The following is a 16,582-nucleotide window of genomic DNA, read 5'->3' as shown; positions in this document are numbered from 1 at the left end:
GAGGATTCATTCAAAAAATGGTGTCCTTGCATTTGTAGATACAGAGATACCTGTAGTAGGAAGCCGCTGCAATCCTCCGCCTCACCGGTAAACGTCACTGGTCGGGCCATGGGACTGGCAGAGGCAGCTGACGAAGTAGTGGGGTCTTGCGGAAGTATGCGTTGGCGTGCTGCATGTAGGATATCTTCAGGTACCAAAGGAGGGTTTATTGGAGGTAAGGGTAAAAGGGACTGACGGACTGCCTGAACCAACTCCGCGAAAGCATTGCGAGCCGGGTAGACGACCACATTGGTCTTATGAGTTGGAGGACTTGTTGAAAAATGAACTTGATTTTTTATTTTTTGTTAATTTTTTGTACCCCACTGCCAGATATTTTTACTTGTTTAACCTCAATTAAAGAGCCACCGTGTAGATTTTCAGAGGCATATAGTGGTAAGACGGTCCACAGTTCCACAGTTCACCCCTCCCTTTTAAAATGCATATTAAAGCTACGGTAGCCACCACAGGACAAACATGTCATAATCTGTGACAACTGCGCTCTATAGAACAGTTTGTTCATTTAGGGCTACGTTAAAAAATAGTGGTGCGAAATGGCAACTTCCATGTAAGGGGTCCCACAGTGTATGTATGATCTCACGAATTTCACAGAATTTTTTGCTAATTTTTCCGTGGCATTCTCATGGATTAGTTACTTAACTGCTTTTTCCTATTTTCAAACCATTGTCGCTTCGGTTTAGGGTCAGATTTGGTGTTTGCATTAGTATGTCACTTTAAGTATCGGTTTATAAAAAAAATTCTGCTTTATTCTTTTATATTTTCTAAACTTTAAACAATTGTCGCCTGGCGTTGGGGTTTGAATTGGGTTCGGGAAAGGATGTTATTTTATGTACATCTAACCCTAAACCGAAGCGACAATGGTAAGAAAATAGGACATAACAGTTGAGTAACCAATCCGTGAGAATGCCACAGAAAAAAACAGTAGGGCCAGGTTATGAAGTTCTTTTAATGCCAGGAGTAAATTTTTAAACTCTCTTTAGCGCTCTTTAACAGGAATCCAGTGCAGGTGTTGAAGAACAGGAAAAAAATGATCACTCATAGTTTGCGCAATAATTCTAGCTGCTGAGTTTTGTACCATATCTAACCGATTTAGCGATTTGTGAGGGAGACAATAAAATAAAGCATTGTAGTAGTCCAAGCATGAAGAAATAATCTATAAAGCAAAATATTGCATTCCATCTATTAGGATGAACTTCATTGAAACATCACCTACCAGATATATTCTTTGTCTCTTCTTCTGGAATTTCTAGAGCTAGACTGATCTTATTGGTGGTTTCTTCCATCTTTTCTAATTTGATTGGTGGATCTGGCTCTATTGAGGAATACATGACCTTTATTACATTTGCAATCCACAGCAATGAAAGATTGAAGATGCAAACAATAGTAAGTGGTCAAAATTAACCAATAATATTATCAGTTCCACAGTACAAAAACTGCATCGTAGACTAAAACAAATCAAAGCCAGAGGTGCAGAACAGTAAAGAAAAGGAGTGCATATATATTTTTCGTATTTATAGAAGTGTGAATTTCTAACTAAAATTAATAGTACAAATAAAATACTGATAAAACAAAATAGAAAACTTAAAAAATGTAAAAAATTGCATTAAAAAATTATATTGCAATGATTACTTACTTGTACGGTGTCTAATGGTTTTATGTGGAAGGCTGGCAAATTTGGCTGTAATCCTCCCTCTACCATCAATATGCTCTGTGTATCTAAAAGGGAAAAAAACAGACAGAACTGTTTATTGTAAAAGTGGGTTTCTCCGTGATGTACACTGTAAAAAAGCAATTGCAGCATTAAGTTAAAACAACTTGGTTCTGCAAGTCAATTCAACCTACTATTTTAAATTTACACTTTAAAAAGTTGACATAACTTATAAAAACAAGTTGAAATTGTTTAACTTGCATAAAAGTATATGTTGATTTGACAAAAATGCTGCATTATTTTTAACAATGTGTGTTTTGGTGAAGTATTTTACCTTAGTGGTTCTTCTAAATGTTCTGTGTTGTCAACAGTGCCCCCATCTTGAACTTGTGTCAAGGTGTGACCCACTTGATGGTCCTGTCCACCCTGAGGTCTTTCACCTCTTGGAACTGTGCAAAACATTATACACAGAGAAGTCACAACATCAACAAAACCTTATCTTTCTAAGAATAAGCTGTTCTTTAAAATAATGCAGACTTACGCGTGGTAAAAGCTAAATGTTGAGGGACGCTTTGAATGTTGTCCTGGCCTGTTTTGCGTACAGAGGTCAGGGAAAGACGGTAATGCTGTCCTGGAACAAGATCGCGAAGGGTGTACGTCCCTAAGCTTCCATCAGGTAGGTAGCGACTGCGAGTGTTGAGGCCTCGAGTAATATTTACTACAAAACCATCTTGAAGACTTTGTGGATGACGGTCCCATGTTATCCGAGCAGATGTAGTGGTGATACGAGAGAGTGAAAGGTTCTGAGGAGGGAGGGGTCCTGATGGAGTGGACAGGAAAGTGGTGTTATGACAGAGTTGCATTTGTTTGTAAATCAGAGCTGAAGAGATACTTACTGGTCCAGAAGTGAATTGGCCCAGCAGATTTGCTGGTTGATGGGAGATCTTCAGGGCGCAGACCACTCTGTGTAACTATGTCCACTGTGTACATCTGACCTGGGAGCAATGTGCTGTGGGTTACACACAACTTTTAGTAATCTGTTTATATATACATAGTACTGTGCAAAAGTCTTAGCCCACCACCACCAGACTCTCTTGGCACTGAACACATCTTGAGCGTTTTTGAGCAGAATGAAGTAAAAAGACAAATTTCTTTAAAATTAGAAATTAGGATTTAATTTTATTTAGGTTTAAGAGATCCTGCAGTTGCCTGCTATTTCTTAATTGGAAGGGGAGTTTATCCAAAAAACTTGACACATCAGTTTACATTTTTATACAGTTTTTAATACCATATACACATTTTCTGGATGTATTATTTAAGAGACTGAGAAACAATAATATATGATCACTATAACATTGCAAAAACTACAAATCTAATTCTGGAATGGTGGCCTAAGACTTTTGCACAGTACTGTATATTAATAAAGTTAATAAATAAATAAAGTTAATATTTTTCTGAACTGCAGCCACCTGGTGGCTAATACAAATATTGTAAGTCATTTTCACCTTATGAATATAAAGCTAAGGCCAAGCACATACTGCTTTAAAGACTTACAGCACACAATAATCATAGACCAGATGTGCAATGAATATTTTTATTAATAAAGAATGATCCAGGTGCTGTTATCCAATGTCAGAAGGTCCCATTGTATCTGAATGAGGGTAGGGCAAATTCCTACATTTACATTCCAAAATCTATCAGAAAGCCGTCCCAGAGAGTCGATGCTGTTATAGCATTAATGATCTATTATTCGAGGATGCTTTTTGCATTGCTTTTAACAAACAAGCATCAATAAAATGCATTGGCACTGATGTGGCATGATTAGGTCCAGTAGACCAAACCATTTCTTTATGGACCTTGCTTTGTGGCCCTGTTATTTTGTAACAAAAAAAAAAGATCATTATATGCTGTAATACTGAGATTTGAGTTTGCACAAAATACTGGAATAACCATACTATTAAATAAAATGTCAATGCTTCTCACAAGCACATAGCATGACAACTCTTAAAAAAAGTTTTTTAAACCATTCTGAAATATGTTATAATGTCTGTCTCTTTCAGTGTATATGTGCTGATGAATAACTCTGGCATGACTGACCTGAAGGTGTACTCTGTGACACTGCTATTGATTACAGCCGTGCGAGGTCCACTCCCATCTGCAGGCAACAGGGACACTCGAACTTGACTGTCTGCAGAGTGGCGGTCAACCTGGACCAACCAGCGTAGCCATACCTGAGAGGATGATATATTCACTACCTCCAGCTGTTCTACCTTACGTGGTCCTGTCACCGAACAGAGGAAAAGCATGTGAGCGAAGACTACATGTACATGTTAATTTAGACATCCTTATAATGTCAATTAAGACATCCACTGCCAAAAAGCATAATCAAATCCTGCTGTCTTGTGGAGCTAAAAAACAGGACATGACAATCACCATGTAGGTACAGAAGAAAAGTGAGAGCTCTCACTAGTACGGATGAGCGCGAAAGCGGGCTGGCTTATGTCATTGCTGTTGGCGTTGCGTTTGACAGAGAATGTAGAGATGTTGTAAAGCTGTCCGGGGTTCAGGCCTTGCAGTACATATGTAGAATGTTGCTTCTCCAGAAAGTCTGTCTTCCTTGGTACACGACCAACAGGAGCAAAAGCAATGGCGAAACCACTGATCAAATTCTGAGTGGCATCCGACTGATCCCAGCGTAACTCCACTTCATTTTCCTCAACCCGCAACACATGCAGACCAGATGGAGGTAACAGGTCTGAAAACGGTGAAAGTATTTAAAAGCATTTTAATTTGGGGAGGTATGGACAGAATTGATTTCTTTCCTGATAGCAAGTCATCATATCTCACTGCCATTACGCCATTACAGGCAAACACTTTTTTATATAAGAACAAGTAAACTCTGAATTCCATTCTAGCTGAATATCTGGTAACTTTCCATGTAGCCTGCATTTCTATTCAAATAAATCAAGAAATTAATGAATAAATATGAGCTAACACAGAATAATGGAGGATCAGGAGCTGACCTCTCTCACAGTCTCTCCCTGTGTGGCCCACCCTGCACGCACAGCTGTAGTTCTCTCTCCTATCACTTCGACAGATGCCTCGGTTCCCACAAGGCTGCAGTACACATGGATTATCCACTAGACGGCAACAGAGGACCAATTGAGACATTAGACCTAAGGGACCCTATCAATAGACACTTTAGCTTATAGTTTAATTCTGATTTTATTAATAATGCATACAAATGTCCTCTATTCTCTGGTTTATTCTAATAAAGAGACAGAGAAATAATTATATATGGTCACTATACCATTGCACAAACATCAAATCTAGTGGTGGTTTCTTTATCTGGGTGGCTTCATTATTTATCAAGCCCTATGCTTCTGGGTATCTACATCAGTTAATCTCAAGTTTATTTTGTAATAAAAAAATTCTTAACATACATGTTTGGCAGCGGTCTCCAACATAACCCTCTTTACACACACACAGATGGTTCCCCCTGTAGTCTCGACACACACCTCCATTCAAGCAAGGATTTGGCTCGCATCCATCCTGTTCTGCAGAACAAACATACATCTATATCATAAGATGTGATATCCTCCATTCTGAGAGGTTGGCTGCCTGCATGAGATACAGTAGATGTCAAAGTGTTTGTGTCTCTAATCAGATGTAAGTAACATGAGTAAAAGCAAATACTATTACATCCTTTCAAGTTTTTAAAATGATTGGCACATGGTTAAAGGGACACTTCACCCATTTGCATTAAGCATTGTATAGTTAGAACCGCAGTCATTTTTTTGAATGGTCATGCATCATTTCCTCAGTTGCAGCTGAGAAAAGAGAAATACAGATTTCAGTGTTGCACTTTCTTCTTTCAATGATGTAAAAATAAGTCAATATCTTTGTTGAGGGGGTGAGAATACAAACACCACTTTTCTTGGTCAAGTAGGCACCAAATTCAAAATGTATGTTATATTTCAACTACAAATTTGACACACTTTCATTAAAGATTTATGTTTCTACGGGTGAAATCCTCCTTTAACAAATACAAAAACCCTGTCTTAATCTATCGATTGACACTCCATAAATCCATCCTATAAGGTGAAATTTACACAGCACACTGAAAGGAGCACAATAGAATGACAGCCACAGGTATCTCAATGGCCATTTAAACTGTGGTTACACGTTACACAGTGTCTCATTCATTTTATGAATCAGCAATTGTTGAAAAACAAAACATGACACTTAGACTAAGACATCCATTTACATAGATTACATTGAGAAAAAGCAATAGAAACCACTCAGACTTCTGCAAGAACAATAGTGCCTTAGGCTTTAAAAGAGTACAGTATTTCATCCCTGGATACATGATTTCTGATGGTGTGATAGTACCTATCTCACAGTCCTGTCCAGCATAGCCCTGCTGGCAGTGGCAGAAGTAAGACCCAGGCTGATCCTCACATGTACCTCCATGCTTGCATGGCTCAGAAAGGCATTCGTCAATATCTGTCAAAGCATATATAATAAGCCTCCAGTCGACTCGGATTGTCATACATTAAGATGTCAATATCTATATTATGAAAATACATTGATAGATCAGTGAAGATAAAAATACCATGTTACCTGTTTGACAGCGCTGGCCGGTAAAACCATCCTCACACTCACACAGGTAGGAGGCTATTCTGTCACGACAGGTTCCCCCATTCATACATGGCTGAGACAAACACTCGTTTATCTCTGAAAAGAAAGAGATAATAAGACAATAAGAGACAGTAACAGCTCATGGATAGAGAGCACACACACCACAATCTGAATACTTTGGGTAAGTGTTTAAAGCAGGATGTGCTGTGTTTTCTCATTTGACATTTGGTAGGCTCGTGAGCTTTTAATGCCAGCCTTCCAAACAGTTGGAACCTTCCAATTTTTTTATATTTGACTCAACAATGGGTTAAAATAACTTAGCATTTTGGGTTGAAACATCCCAGCATGAGTAAAATTACATCTCAAGGGGTTGAGTTTGTCCCTTTTTGACCAAGTGCTGTGTGGAAAATAATAAATTTTTTGGACTGTAAATAACTGTTTTAAAATGTTAGTTTCAAGGCAGAAATCTTGATGCATTTGCTGAAGTAATGAAGGTTTTGAATATCCAATAGCCGTCCACTAACCTTCACAGACAGGAGGCGGGGTCCACGACCCCTGGCTGTTGCAGGTGGTCTGGGTTGCCCTTAAGAGGGGAGTGTAGCCTGGGTGACATGCATACAGAGCAATGGAGCCTGGGGTCGTAGAGGAATATTGTACTTCTGCATGCTTGACCTTCACAGGGGAGCCACAATCCAGAGCTGTAATGTTAGTACACAGAGAAGATTTTACAGGCAGTGCGATAAATATATTAATGCTGAATAAATATATAAAAATCACATTAAAAAATCAAATAAAAAAGAAAAAACGAATCGCCAGAATAGCAAAATAGACAGAACTTCATCACTGTTTAAAAAGTATCCTGGGTATGAGACCATAAGCAGCTGAAAAAATGCCAAGACTTCATTTTCATTTTGTAAATTCTAAGCACAGGGTTTCAATTTATAATTTCAATAAACTACCAGTCACCATGTGAGTGCCTTCATTTTTATATTTTCTCATTTTATAGTTTTTATTTATTATTATTATTTATATAATAAGAGGCAGCATAACTTCCTGTACTTATATTTATTTCAACAAGAATCAGAAGTACATAGAAGCAGCAAATGCAATTGTAGCTGAGAAACAATTGAAGTTGAGGATAAAAAAAGAACTTATTTTACAACCAATATGAACATGCTAAGTTTCAATAGATTAAATGAGCTGAATAAAGTTAGAAGAGGCTTCTAATAATAACTAAATCCTGGTGCACACCAAAAGATAATCTGGCTGAATTTGGGTGGATATTCCCCTTTACAACAATTCTAGGTAATGTCCCAATCGTCTTCATGGTTGAACTGATTATCTTCAGTGTGTTAAGAGCGTCTGAATCTGCTCAGAAGCATGTCAGAGGCGCTCCAATCGCAAATCAGAAATATTCAACATGTTGTGTTGGTTTACTGTGAAGTCACGTTTGACCACGAGAGACATCACAAGATTTCCGTAAGATTAACTGTGTTCTCTGCCGAGACTCTCATTGTTTGTGAACTTATGTGAAGGGAATTTGTCATGTTTGTGTCAGGATCCTGCCGGAACCTTGTCTTGTTTTAGGATTTAGCCCAGTATGGCAGAGTTCTAACAGTACAATGTTTTGTGTGGGGAATATGTGGTCTATATTAACCCTCTGGGGTCTAAGGGGTTTTTAGGGCCCTGGGGAAGTTTTGACATGCACTGACATTTGTGCTTTTTTCAGTTGCTTAAAAACATATTAATGGCAAAAGTCTCATAACACTGTGTTCATCACAAACTGGGCTACAATGTCATATAATCAACATGTATGTACATGTTTGTATTTTTGAGAGAAAAATGTTTATGCGTGGTTTTTGAAAAAGCTAATTTTTTAAGTCACTGATATAACTCCACAAAACTCATTCTAAACATGTTTTCCCAAGACTTTCCAAACAGGATCTAATAGTCTAGAGTTTTTTTCTTCAAAATGATGTGAAACTCATATGGCCTACTCATTCACATAAAGCAAGATATTTATTTACAATTTCTAAGACACTTTTGCTTGGGAAAGGCTGTATGCGTGGAGGCGGGAAAGCTCCTGAATAATCAGTGATTGACAGCTGAGAGACAAAAGAGTTGAATAATGACCCACATAATGAGCCTTGTGTGGATGTTCAACAGGAATAACTTTCTCTGTAGTAAAACCATGATAAGGTTTACTTTTCAATATAATGTAAATACACACACAAACACACACACATTATATATATTTATACGTATATATATATTTCTATTGAAATATTTTCTATTAATTTCACAAGTATAAGTTACCTTTTAAAAACCATAGTAGCCTAATCATGGTAAAGGTACTGTTTGGCCATCGTAAAGTGAACACACTTCAACACAGGGTTAGTGTTTGGTTGGCCAGCGAGAGGTTTACTTTTGTGCAGTAAAAAGCTCAAAAGAACAACTGCCTATCGTTGTCTGGACTCTTATTTGTGTTTTTGTAATCATTATAGTAGAAACACAACAAGGGACACGCGTGGTAAACTTATCAATGTTTGTTTACAGCCGCCGCCATTACCTCACGTGTTGATCATGAATGCAGTGAACGTGTGCATACGCGAGTGATCCTGTGTTTAATAAACTTGCTGTGCGGAGATATGCACTTAGACGCAACTAAATAAGGATTGTACTGTTTGCAATCGCCTATTTTATAAGAATACCAAAAAGCGCGTCGAGTTTCCTGACTCGCGTGTTTGTGTATGTGCGTTCCCTTCGCGTCAACTGTTTGACGGAAGACAAAGAAAACACTCGCGTCTGGAGATACTGACACACATACGCAAGTAAATAAGGATTTAGATGTCATGTTTGGTGCAATCGGATGGAACAACAAGGAATGGAGCGACTGGATTGTGGATTGCATATCAATTGACTGCAGGAGGCACGAGTCATGCATATGGATGTTTCTGCTCGTTCACTTCAATGGCGCGGGGGTGTGGCGATCTGATCTCATTACAGATAATGAGGTAACTGGAGAAATACGGTGGTACTTCTCCTTTTCATACAGTTTACACCGAATGACAATATCTGTTTTCAATCTCACTTACATCATTTAAAAGGAGACATTCCAAGCATTATGTAGACATTTATCTTTTGTTTCTACGACAAGTATTCGTTAAGTTAGAGTTAATTTTTCTGACGTGTTTCTGAAAGGACTTCACTTAGGGAGAGAGAACAAAACGCGCATCATGTTTATTTTCTTAATTTTGCGAAAAGCACAACATTCTGTTTTTATTGGGAGAGGACAGAAAAAAACTAGACACTTTAACGTTTTAAATGATGTATAAATCATATCTGTATGTCAAAAATCAGCAGAGTAATTTAAGTCTCTTTGCAGAGTGATTGAAAAATAAAGAGTTTACGGCGCCCGCGCCGCCGTCGACCCCAGAGTGTTAACTATACTAGACCACGTATTTCCTGTGTCTTGTCACTTTTTACCCGCTCCCTTACTTGTTATTATTTTCACCTGTTCCCCTCATTAGTTTCCCCTTTTTAAAGTCCTTGTGCTCTTTGTTCTGTCTGTGATTGTACTGTTTTGTTCCTGACCTGATTGTTATTCAAATCAAGTTAAGTCAAGTTAATTGTTCATTGTCATTCTAGTCTAGTTTAGTCCAGTTCTTTGTCTAATGTTTAAAGAAACAGTATGTAGGATTGTGGCCAAAACTGGTATTGCAATCACAAAACTTGTGACTAAAACTGGTACTGCAATCACACAACTGGTGGCCAATACACAAAATGACAACATAAACATCAGTTGAGGGCTGCAACTCCACTTTTTAAATGACAATATCCTGGCCAGACCACTGTTGTCAGTGATATAAGTATTTGAAATGAAAATGATTTCTTAATGTCTAGTGACATATCAGGGCCATTTTATGATTCATTGATATAAATTTCTTACATACTGTTCCTTTAATGTAGTATAGTCTAGTCCTGTTTGTGCTTGGTATATCTTGTTTCATGTTGGTTTTGCCCCATCGTGGGTTTTTGTTTTCTGTTTGTTAAAATAAAGTCTTCAGTTTTTTTCCACAACGTCTGCGCTTGGGTTCATTCCACACAAACCCTGACAGTTTGTGGAAAAACTGGTTTAAAAATATTTTGGTGTGAACCTAGCTTAGCATAGTGCAAATCTTCAAGATTGAAGAGACCATCATACACTATAAACCAAAATGTAGCAACAGCTATTTGTTTCTTTGGTCGTTTCAACATAAAATTCTGCTTTCCTTAAACATCAAGAACCAACCAGTTTCTATAATCCACATGGCCACATTTACAAGCACAAGCAGATTCATAAATAGCGAGAAGCTGTAAAAACATCCTTTTTGTGAACTGTTTTAGGGTGACAGGAGATGGTATTTCATTCTGTCATGGAACAGCAGGACACAAATTTTACCGCACCTTATGGAAAACCTTTTAGTACCAACAGTCACACGGATGTCTGTAACGCCAGAGTTATAACCCCTGTTCAGAGAAAGTATCAAATGCACTGAGGACTTTATCCAGCTCATCCTCTGGGGAGGGAGACACAACCCAGCTTTATTGCAGGAATTGGCACCTGCTGTTTCTTCCTGGCATCATCTGAATGAAGATGGACGACTGCTGTTCTGCTGCTAACGTGCATATCAGTTACACCTACACTACATGAATGAATTGTGACTACCATAAACTCAAAAAAAAATTGTGCTTAATAGCACTAAAAACTGAACCATTTTTAGTGCTGTATAGCACCACTATAGCACCACATATTGTTCTACATAGAACAATAAGGTTCTATACAGGTAATACACACATGGTTTCCCCTATGATAACGAGCCAGTGAACCACTTTTAGTGCTATTTAGCACAGTTTGTTTTTAAAGTGTACATTGAAAGTGCTTACATGAGCACTTGATTCCTGTTGTGTTAATGGTAGGTAAAAATATATATATTTGATTACCCTCCAAAGCCAACTTGGATCCTCTGCTGATCTCGCAGTGTCTTCCGATGAAGGGTGGAGAACACTCACATTTGTATTTGCCAATGTAGTGGAAACAAGTTCCCCCATTCAAACATGGACTGGAAGAACAAGGATCCGGCTTTCCTAAACATTAAGCATCGAATGGTTTAAACAGTTCTCATTTGTAAAAGAAAATATGTCCCTCTGTGTGCATCTGAACAAAGTCAACGTGTAAGAAATCACTGATCATTACAGTAGCACAGAAAAAGAGAGAAAATGTTTTTCATGCATGCGCCAGGGCAAGTTGTTTTTCCTACATGTGAAAAATCCAAGTGTTGAACAAACTCCAGCAAATTGGATCATACAAGGCCAAGCAGTTGCACAATTCTAATGTGGAACGGAGTTGGGATAATGAAAATCCAGAGATGAAAAGCCTCTTGGCTTTGAAGGGCTGCTTTATTCGCAGGGTTTTATGGCACTCCGTGTGTGCGGAAATGCCATTTTCCAAGCATGAAGAAAAGCAGATTATACTCCCATTCCATTTGACCAAAAAAAAAAGGGGTGGATGAAAACTGTAACATTTCCGGGTGCCTTCTGCTGGCTGAGAATTTAACAAGCTTGAAGCATCGCAAACATTTATGCACGCTTATGTGAAAGATACAGTAGGCAAGTACTTTAAAAATGCATCTACATTTCTTGACACTAAACACTCACCCACTTCACAGTGTTTCCCTGTGAAACGGTAAGGACACACACACTGGTAGCTGTCAGCTTCTTCTTTACATGAACCTCCATTACGACAGGGACTGGAGGCACAGATACTTTTTTTGACTGAAGAGAGAAAGGAAATAAGCTTTTATCCTCCAAAATTTAAAGCTGGGTCATGTGAGGTGAATAAGCTACAAACTTTATATTGTAATATGTTTAAATTCCTGTATATTTTTTTCCAATATCCAGTGTATTTAACTGTCCACGATGAACATAGTATCATTTGAAATGTACTTTTTGTAGCTAAGCTACATGCCACTAACTTAGCATACTGTACTGCGCAATAAGTGTACATTTAGTTTTACCAATTTTCTGTATGTCTCATTTACTGTAATTACATTTGTGTTATATTGGCCTCATATCGCCCGCAATGCTTTCTTAGTATTGGCAATGACCATTAAAAAACACTTAAGGTTCGAACACTGATTTAAACATGCACAGACAAAATTGATGTAGAATGGATGCATTCAATTTTTCCTTTAAAGGCGTTCTAAGCGAATCTGCGAGACCTTAGTTATTGTTGACGTTTGAATTGTTTTCAAACAGACGGAGCGTAGCTAACTCCTCCCCCTCCCTTCCGTGCTTTCATGAACGCGCCCAACCCCCACCCCCAAATCCTTCTTGTCGTTTATTGGCTGATACACTTTGTTATGGTTTCTGTTTGTAGGTTTGGCCACTGTGTTGTTATTGCCGTTTGTGAAGCCTGGGCTGTCTACAGAGATTGCGTTTTTTTACAGTTTGATCAGCGGACAGGCAGCAAGGAGATAGTGAGGAGATGTTTGCTGTATGTAACAAAAAATGTTTTATGGTCTAAAACGCGTCAATTCGCTTAGAGCGCCTTTAAGAAAAAAATATTGCGTTCAGTGACCATATTTGCCCCTTGAGAAAAGTTAGTCTTTAGGCTTTTAGACTTTTGGTGCTCTTTATATCGGAAGGCGGGAATTCCTTAGCTAAAGCGACCATAGTGTGTATATATACATAGTAATAGCACTGCTGCTCCAGTTAAAGGTTACAAAGAATGCATTGAAATAATATGTTAAATTGTTCTCTGATATTTACATAGAAGGTATGTGGCTTTATTAAGTGCAAAATTTATACAAAGAGGTTTTATATGTCCATTTACAACCCTAGGATTTGCCTTTATAATTTAAAGGTCTATTATTACATTCTTTGAAAGGGTCATAAATAATGATTTTGAGCTCTGCTCTGATGGCTGTTTCACAGAGCAGCTCATTTCAGTAGCTCTGTGTGTGTGTAAAGAGACCTTATGTTCGTTCCTGTATCAGACGAAGATATGGAATTTGAGGAATAATCAGATCAGTAATAAGTTTGTGTGTTTTTTTTCAGTATGGACCTGCACAACGTAAATGTAACGTCAATAGCGTCACTTCAGCCTAAACGCTTATATATAGCATTAAAGGAACAGTATGTAAGAAATTTATATCAATTAATCATAAAATGGCCCTGATATGTCACTAGACATTAAGAAATCATTTTCATTTCAAATACTTATATCACTGACATCAGTGGTCTGGCCAGGATTGTCATTTAAAAAGTGGTATTGCAGCCCTCAACTGATGTTTATGTTGTGTATTGTCCACCAGTTGGGTGATTGCAGTACCAGTTTAAGCCACAAGTTTTGTTATTGCAATACCAGTTTTGGCCACAATCCTACATACTGTTCCTTTAACTAGCATATAGCGCTAACTCAGCAGTCATAACTTTGATTTTAGTCTTTTGCATGCACAAGGTTTACATAAGAAGGAGGAAACAATCGTGTTTGAGGCTCATGGTATGTCATTACCATGCACTCTAAAATGGCTGGGTTATTTTTGACCCATAATGGACAGAACACACCGTTGGGTTAAAATTTACCCAATGACAGATTGTTTTACCCAACAGCTGTGTTATTATTCCCCATGGTTGCATAACATCTTTATGCACTTTAAAAATGGCTGGATTATTTTTAACCCAGCATGGGGTGTTTTTAACCCAGCATGGGTTAAACCCAGCATGTGTTCTGTTCAATATTTACCCATTATGGGTAAAAAATAACCCAGCCATTTTTAGAGTGCATGGTAATGACATATCATGACATTTCCTCCTTCTTATGTACATAAATACAGTTTTACATTCTACAGCACCTTTTATATATAGTCTTTGATGTAACACACCTCTTTCGCAATGCTTGCCTCTGTAGCCATATTTGCACTCACAAATGTAGTCTCCATCTTTTTCGAAGCAATACCCTCCATTCTGACACGGTGAGGAATCGCAGACTGATCGGGGCTGTACTGAAAAACACACAAAACGACTTCACCATGTTCCCTCACAACAGGGGATCATTTTTACCACTTGTAACTTCCATTTGCACGTTGAAATTATTATTTTTTTTAAAAGCCAACCACAGATACATCCTTGTTGTGGCCAAGCTTGAATAGTACCTTCACATTATAGAAATGTTTTTTTTTTTTCATTTACATAACGTAATGCCTGCTTTGGGGGATTATCCTAGCAAGTATTTGTTTGTATGTCAAGGAAAAGATGCATAGCGCATAGCCTTGCAATCACAGCTCCCCAGAGCTCTTACCATATGGGTAGAAGTCCTTGTGGTCAAAGTCGACACCGGTTTGGCAGGTGCAGAGGTATGTACCACCATACTCTAAGCATGGACCTCCATCAGGACACGGTCTGCTGTTACTACAGGGTGTCTGTGTTACCTCTAACGCATGAAAAATATTTTAGAAATCAATCGTTACATAATTATGAACTCATAGAAAAATTGTTTCAGTTTATACCAAACTGACAGTAGATTCCAGTAAAACCTGTCGGACATTCACAGGTGCCATTCAGATCAACACAAACACCTCCGTTCTGACAAAGACACTCCTCTGAAGAAAAAGAGACAAAGAGATATTGAAAGATCAGTGAAACTGCCACAAAGTGTACATTTGGAAAAAGAGAGCAGCAATTGGATAAATATTACACATATGTGTGCATAAAGTTTAGTATATCAGTGTTCAGTGTTCAGTGTTCCTGTTGCTCAATTGGTAAAGCATTCCATTAGCAATGCAAAGGCCATGCGTTTAATCCCCAGCAAGCACACATGCTTTTTACAAAAGTTAATCTTTGTTCTGGAATAGTTTAAGTCTATTAATATTAAAGGAATTTCTGTACGAATTGGTGTTCATATATTTTCCCAGTAATTTTAGCAGTAGATCAAAGTCAGTGACTCTATTGCTGTTAAATTGCTTCCTTTTGAAGTCCAGAAGGCTTGCGTGAGGGTGTTGGCTTTCTGATAATACAGGTATGCAACATGTTTTTGATCAAAACGCATGACCCTAGGGGAAATTAATAGATTCACCATTGCCATTTCCACTTGTAGTCTCTAAAGTCGGTGCCTTTGATCTGTGTGTCCTATTAAACACTCCTGGGTTCTGCCTGTGAGCTGCTACCTTCACTTCCTCAGAGGACTGTGTGACTTTTTCCACTATACTTTCCAAGTTGCTGGGCAGGAAGGTATGCAGTAGATTTAACAGTCTTTTTAAGCATTGATAGTTATTTCAGCTCAACGGTGAAGAGTAGCGCAAATTTGCTGTCGTCCTTTCATATACTCTTAACTAAAGTGATGATAGGGATCCTATAAAGGATCTACACTGATCATTGCAAACGACATGAATAAAACAAAACACAAGCAGTAACCTGGTGTAATATCAGATCGATTATGACATATCACAGCAGTCAAACCTTATGACAATATCTTCTAAAAAGCTTTGGTTTATGTAATCAGAAACTCTTGCAAAAAGCAAGGATGTTGTATCTATACCCCCAAGCATTTGAGGTTGGATGCCAGTCTTCTTAACACATTTACTAGTTTTTTTGCAAGGAAGTAAATTCCCAAGATTGGAATTGTCTCATAAAAGAGAGGCCCTTTTAAGTCTAGACAGAAGCCCTTCCTCTTGTTGGTAAAGTAGTAAAAAATGCCATAAAACAATTATTTAGAACATCAAGCGACTTGCTGCAAGGTTCAAGCAGTAAACTGGGTGAGGTTGTGTAGGTTTGGATAATTATGCTCATCCATCACGACTGCATGGTCTTCTTAGGTAGCATTTCAAATTCCTGTGTAATGGTGCTGTCTGCATCGTTTTACTCTGTGCCATGTTCTTACCCATCTGAATAAGAGACACCGACTGGATTAAACCCTCAGACCACTGTACCTTCACAATTTTCACCATAATAACCAGGTGCGCAGGTGCAGCTGTAGTTTCCAGGGCCAATAAATATGCAGATTTGCCGCTTTTCACAGCCGTCTCCATCACAGGGAACTGGAAGGCGAAAATAAAATTGTGTGGTCTTGAAGGAAAAAGCAAGCTTGTTATGCTTTGAAAGAATGAAACGACGTTAATTTACCTGAATTATTTGCAGCATCAGTACTAGAGGAGTTTTCCATGACAACCAACTCTTTTTAGGGCAAAATGAAAAAGC

At 38.2% G+C, this 16,582-nt stretch overlaps 1 protein-coding gene across 1 annotated transcript in view; it reads right to left on the bottom strand.

Annotated features, from left to right (window-relative positions):
• The window catches only part of sned1 (sushi, nidogen and EGF-like domains 1), a 63,846-nt gene that overhangs the window by 22,041 nt on the left and 25,223 nt on the right, over positions 1-16,582 (bottom strand). The window contains exons 9-27 of the mRNA XM_065240967.2: positions 16,508-16,558; positions 16,315-16,422; positions 14,896-14,988; positions 14,688-14,819; positions 14,272-14,391; positions 12,044-12,160; positions 11,330-11,473; positions 6,871-7,044; positions 6,329-6,442; positions 6,098-6,211; positions 5,149-5,262; positions 4,729-4,845; positions 4,173-4,460; positions 3,803-3,986; positions 2,602-2,714; positions 2,247-2,525; positions 2,040-2,154; positions 1,691-1,773; positions 1,271-1,369 (exon numbers count right to left, since the gene is read on the bottom strand). Coding sequence (XP_065097039.1) covers positions 1,271-1,369; positions 1,691-1,773; positions 2,040-2,154; positions 2,247-2,525; positions 2,602-2,714; positions 3,803-3,986; positions 4,173-4,460; positions 4,729-4,845; positions 5,149-5,262; positions 6,098-6,211; positions 6,329-6,442; positions 6,871-7,044; positions 11,330-11,473; positions 12,044-12,160; positions 14,272-14,391; positions 14,688-14,819; positions 14,896-14,988; positions 16,315-16,422; positions 16,508-16,558 — 2,559 coding nt within the window. The remainder of the gene's footprint in view (positions 1-1,270; positions 1,370-1,690; positions 1,774-2,039; positions 2,155-2,246; positions 2,526-2,601; positions 2,715-3,802; positions 3,987-4,172; positions 4,461-4,728; positions 4,846-5,148; positions 5,263-6,097; positions 6,212-6,328; positions 6,443-6,870; positions 7,045-11,329; positions 11,474-12,043; positions 12,161-14,271; positions 14,392-14,687; positions 14,820-14,895; positions 14,989-16,314; positions 16,423-16,507; positions 16,559-16,582) is intronic.

This window comes from Paramisgurnus dabryanus, chromosome 7, assembly GCF_030506205.2.
Source record: "Paramisgurnus dabryanus chromosome 7, PD_genome_1.1, whole genome shotgun sequence".
Taxonomy (NCBI): Eukaryota; Metazoa; Chordata; class Actinopteri; order Cypriniformes; family Cobitidae; genus Paramisgurnus; species Paramisgurnus dabryanus.
Note: the sequence above shows the minus strand (reverse complement) of the source record. Positions and strands in the feature narration are given on the sequence as shown.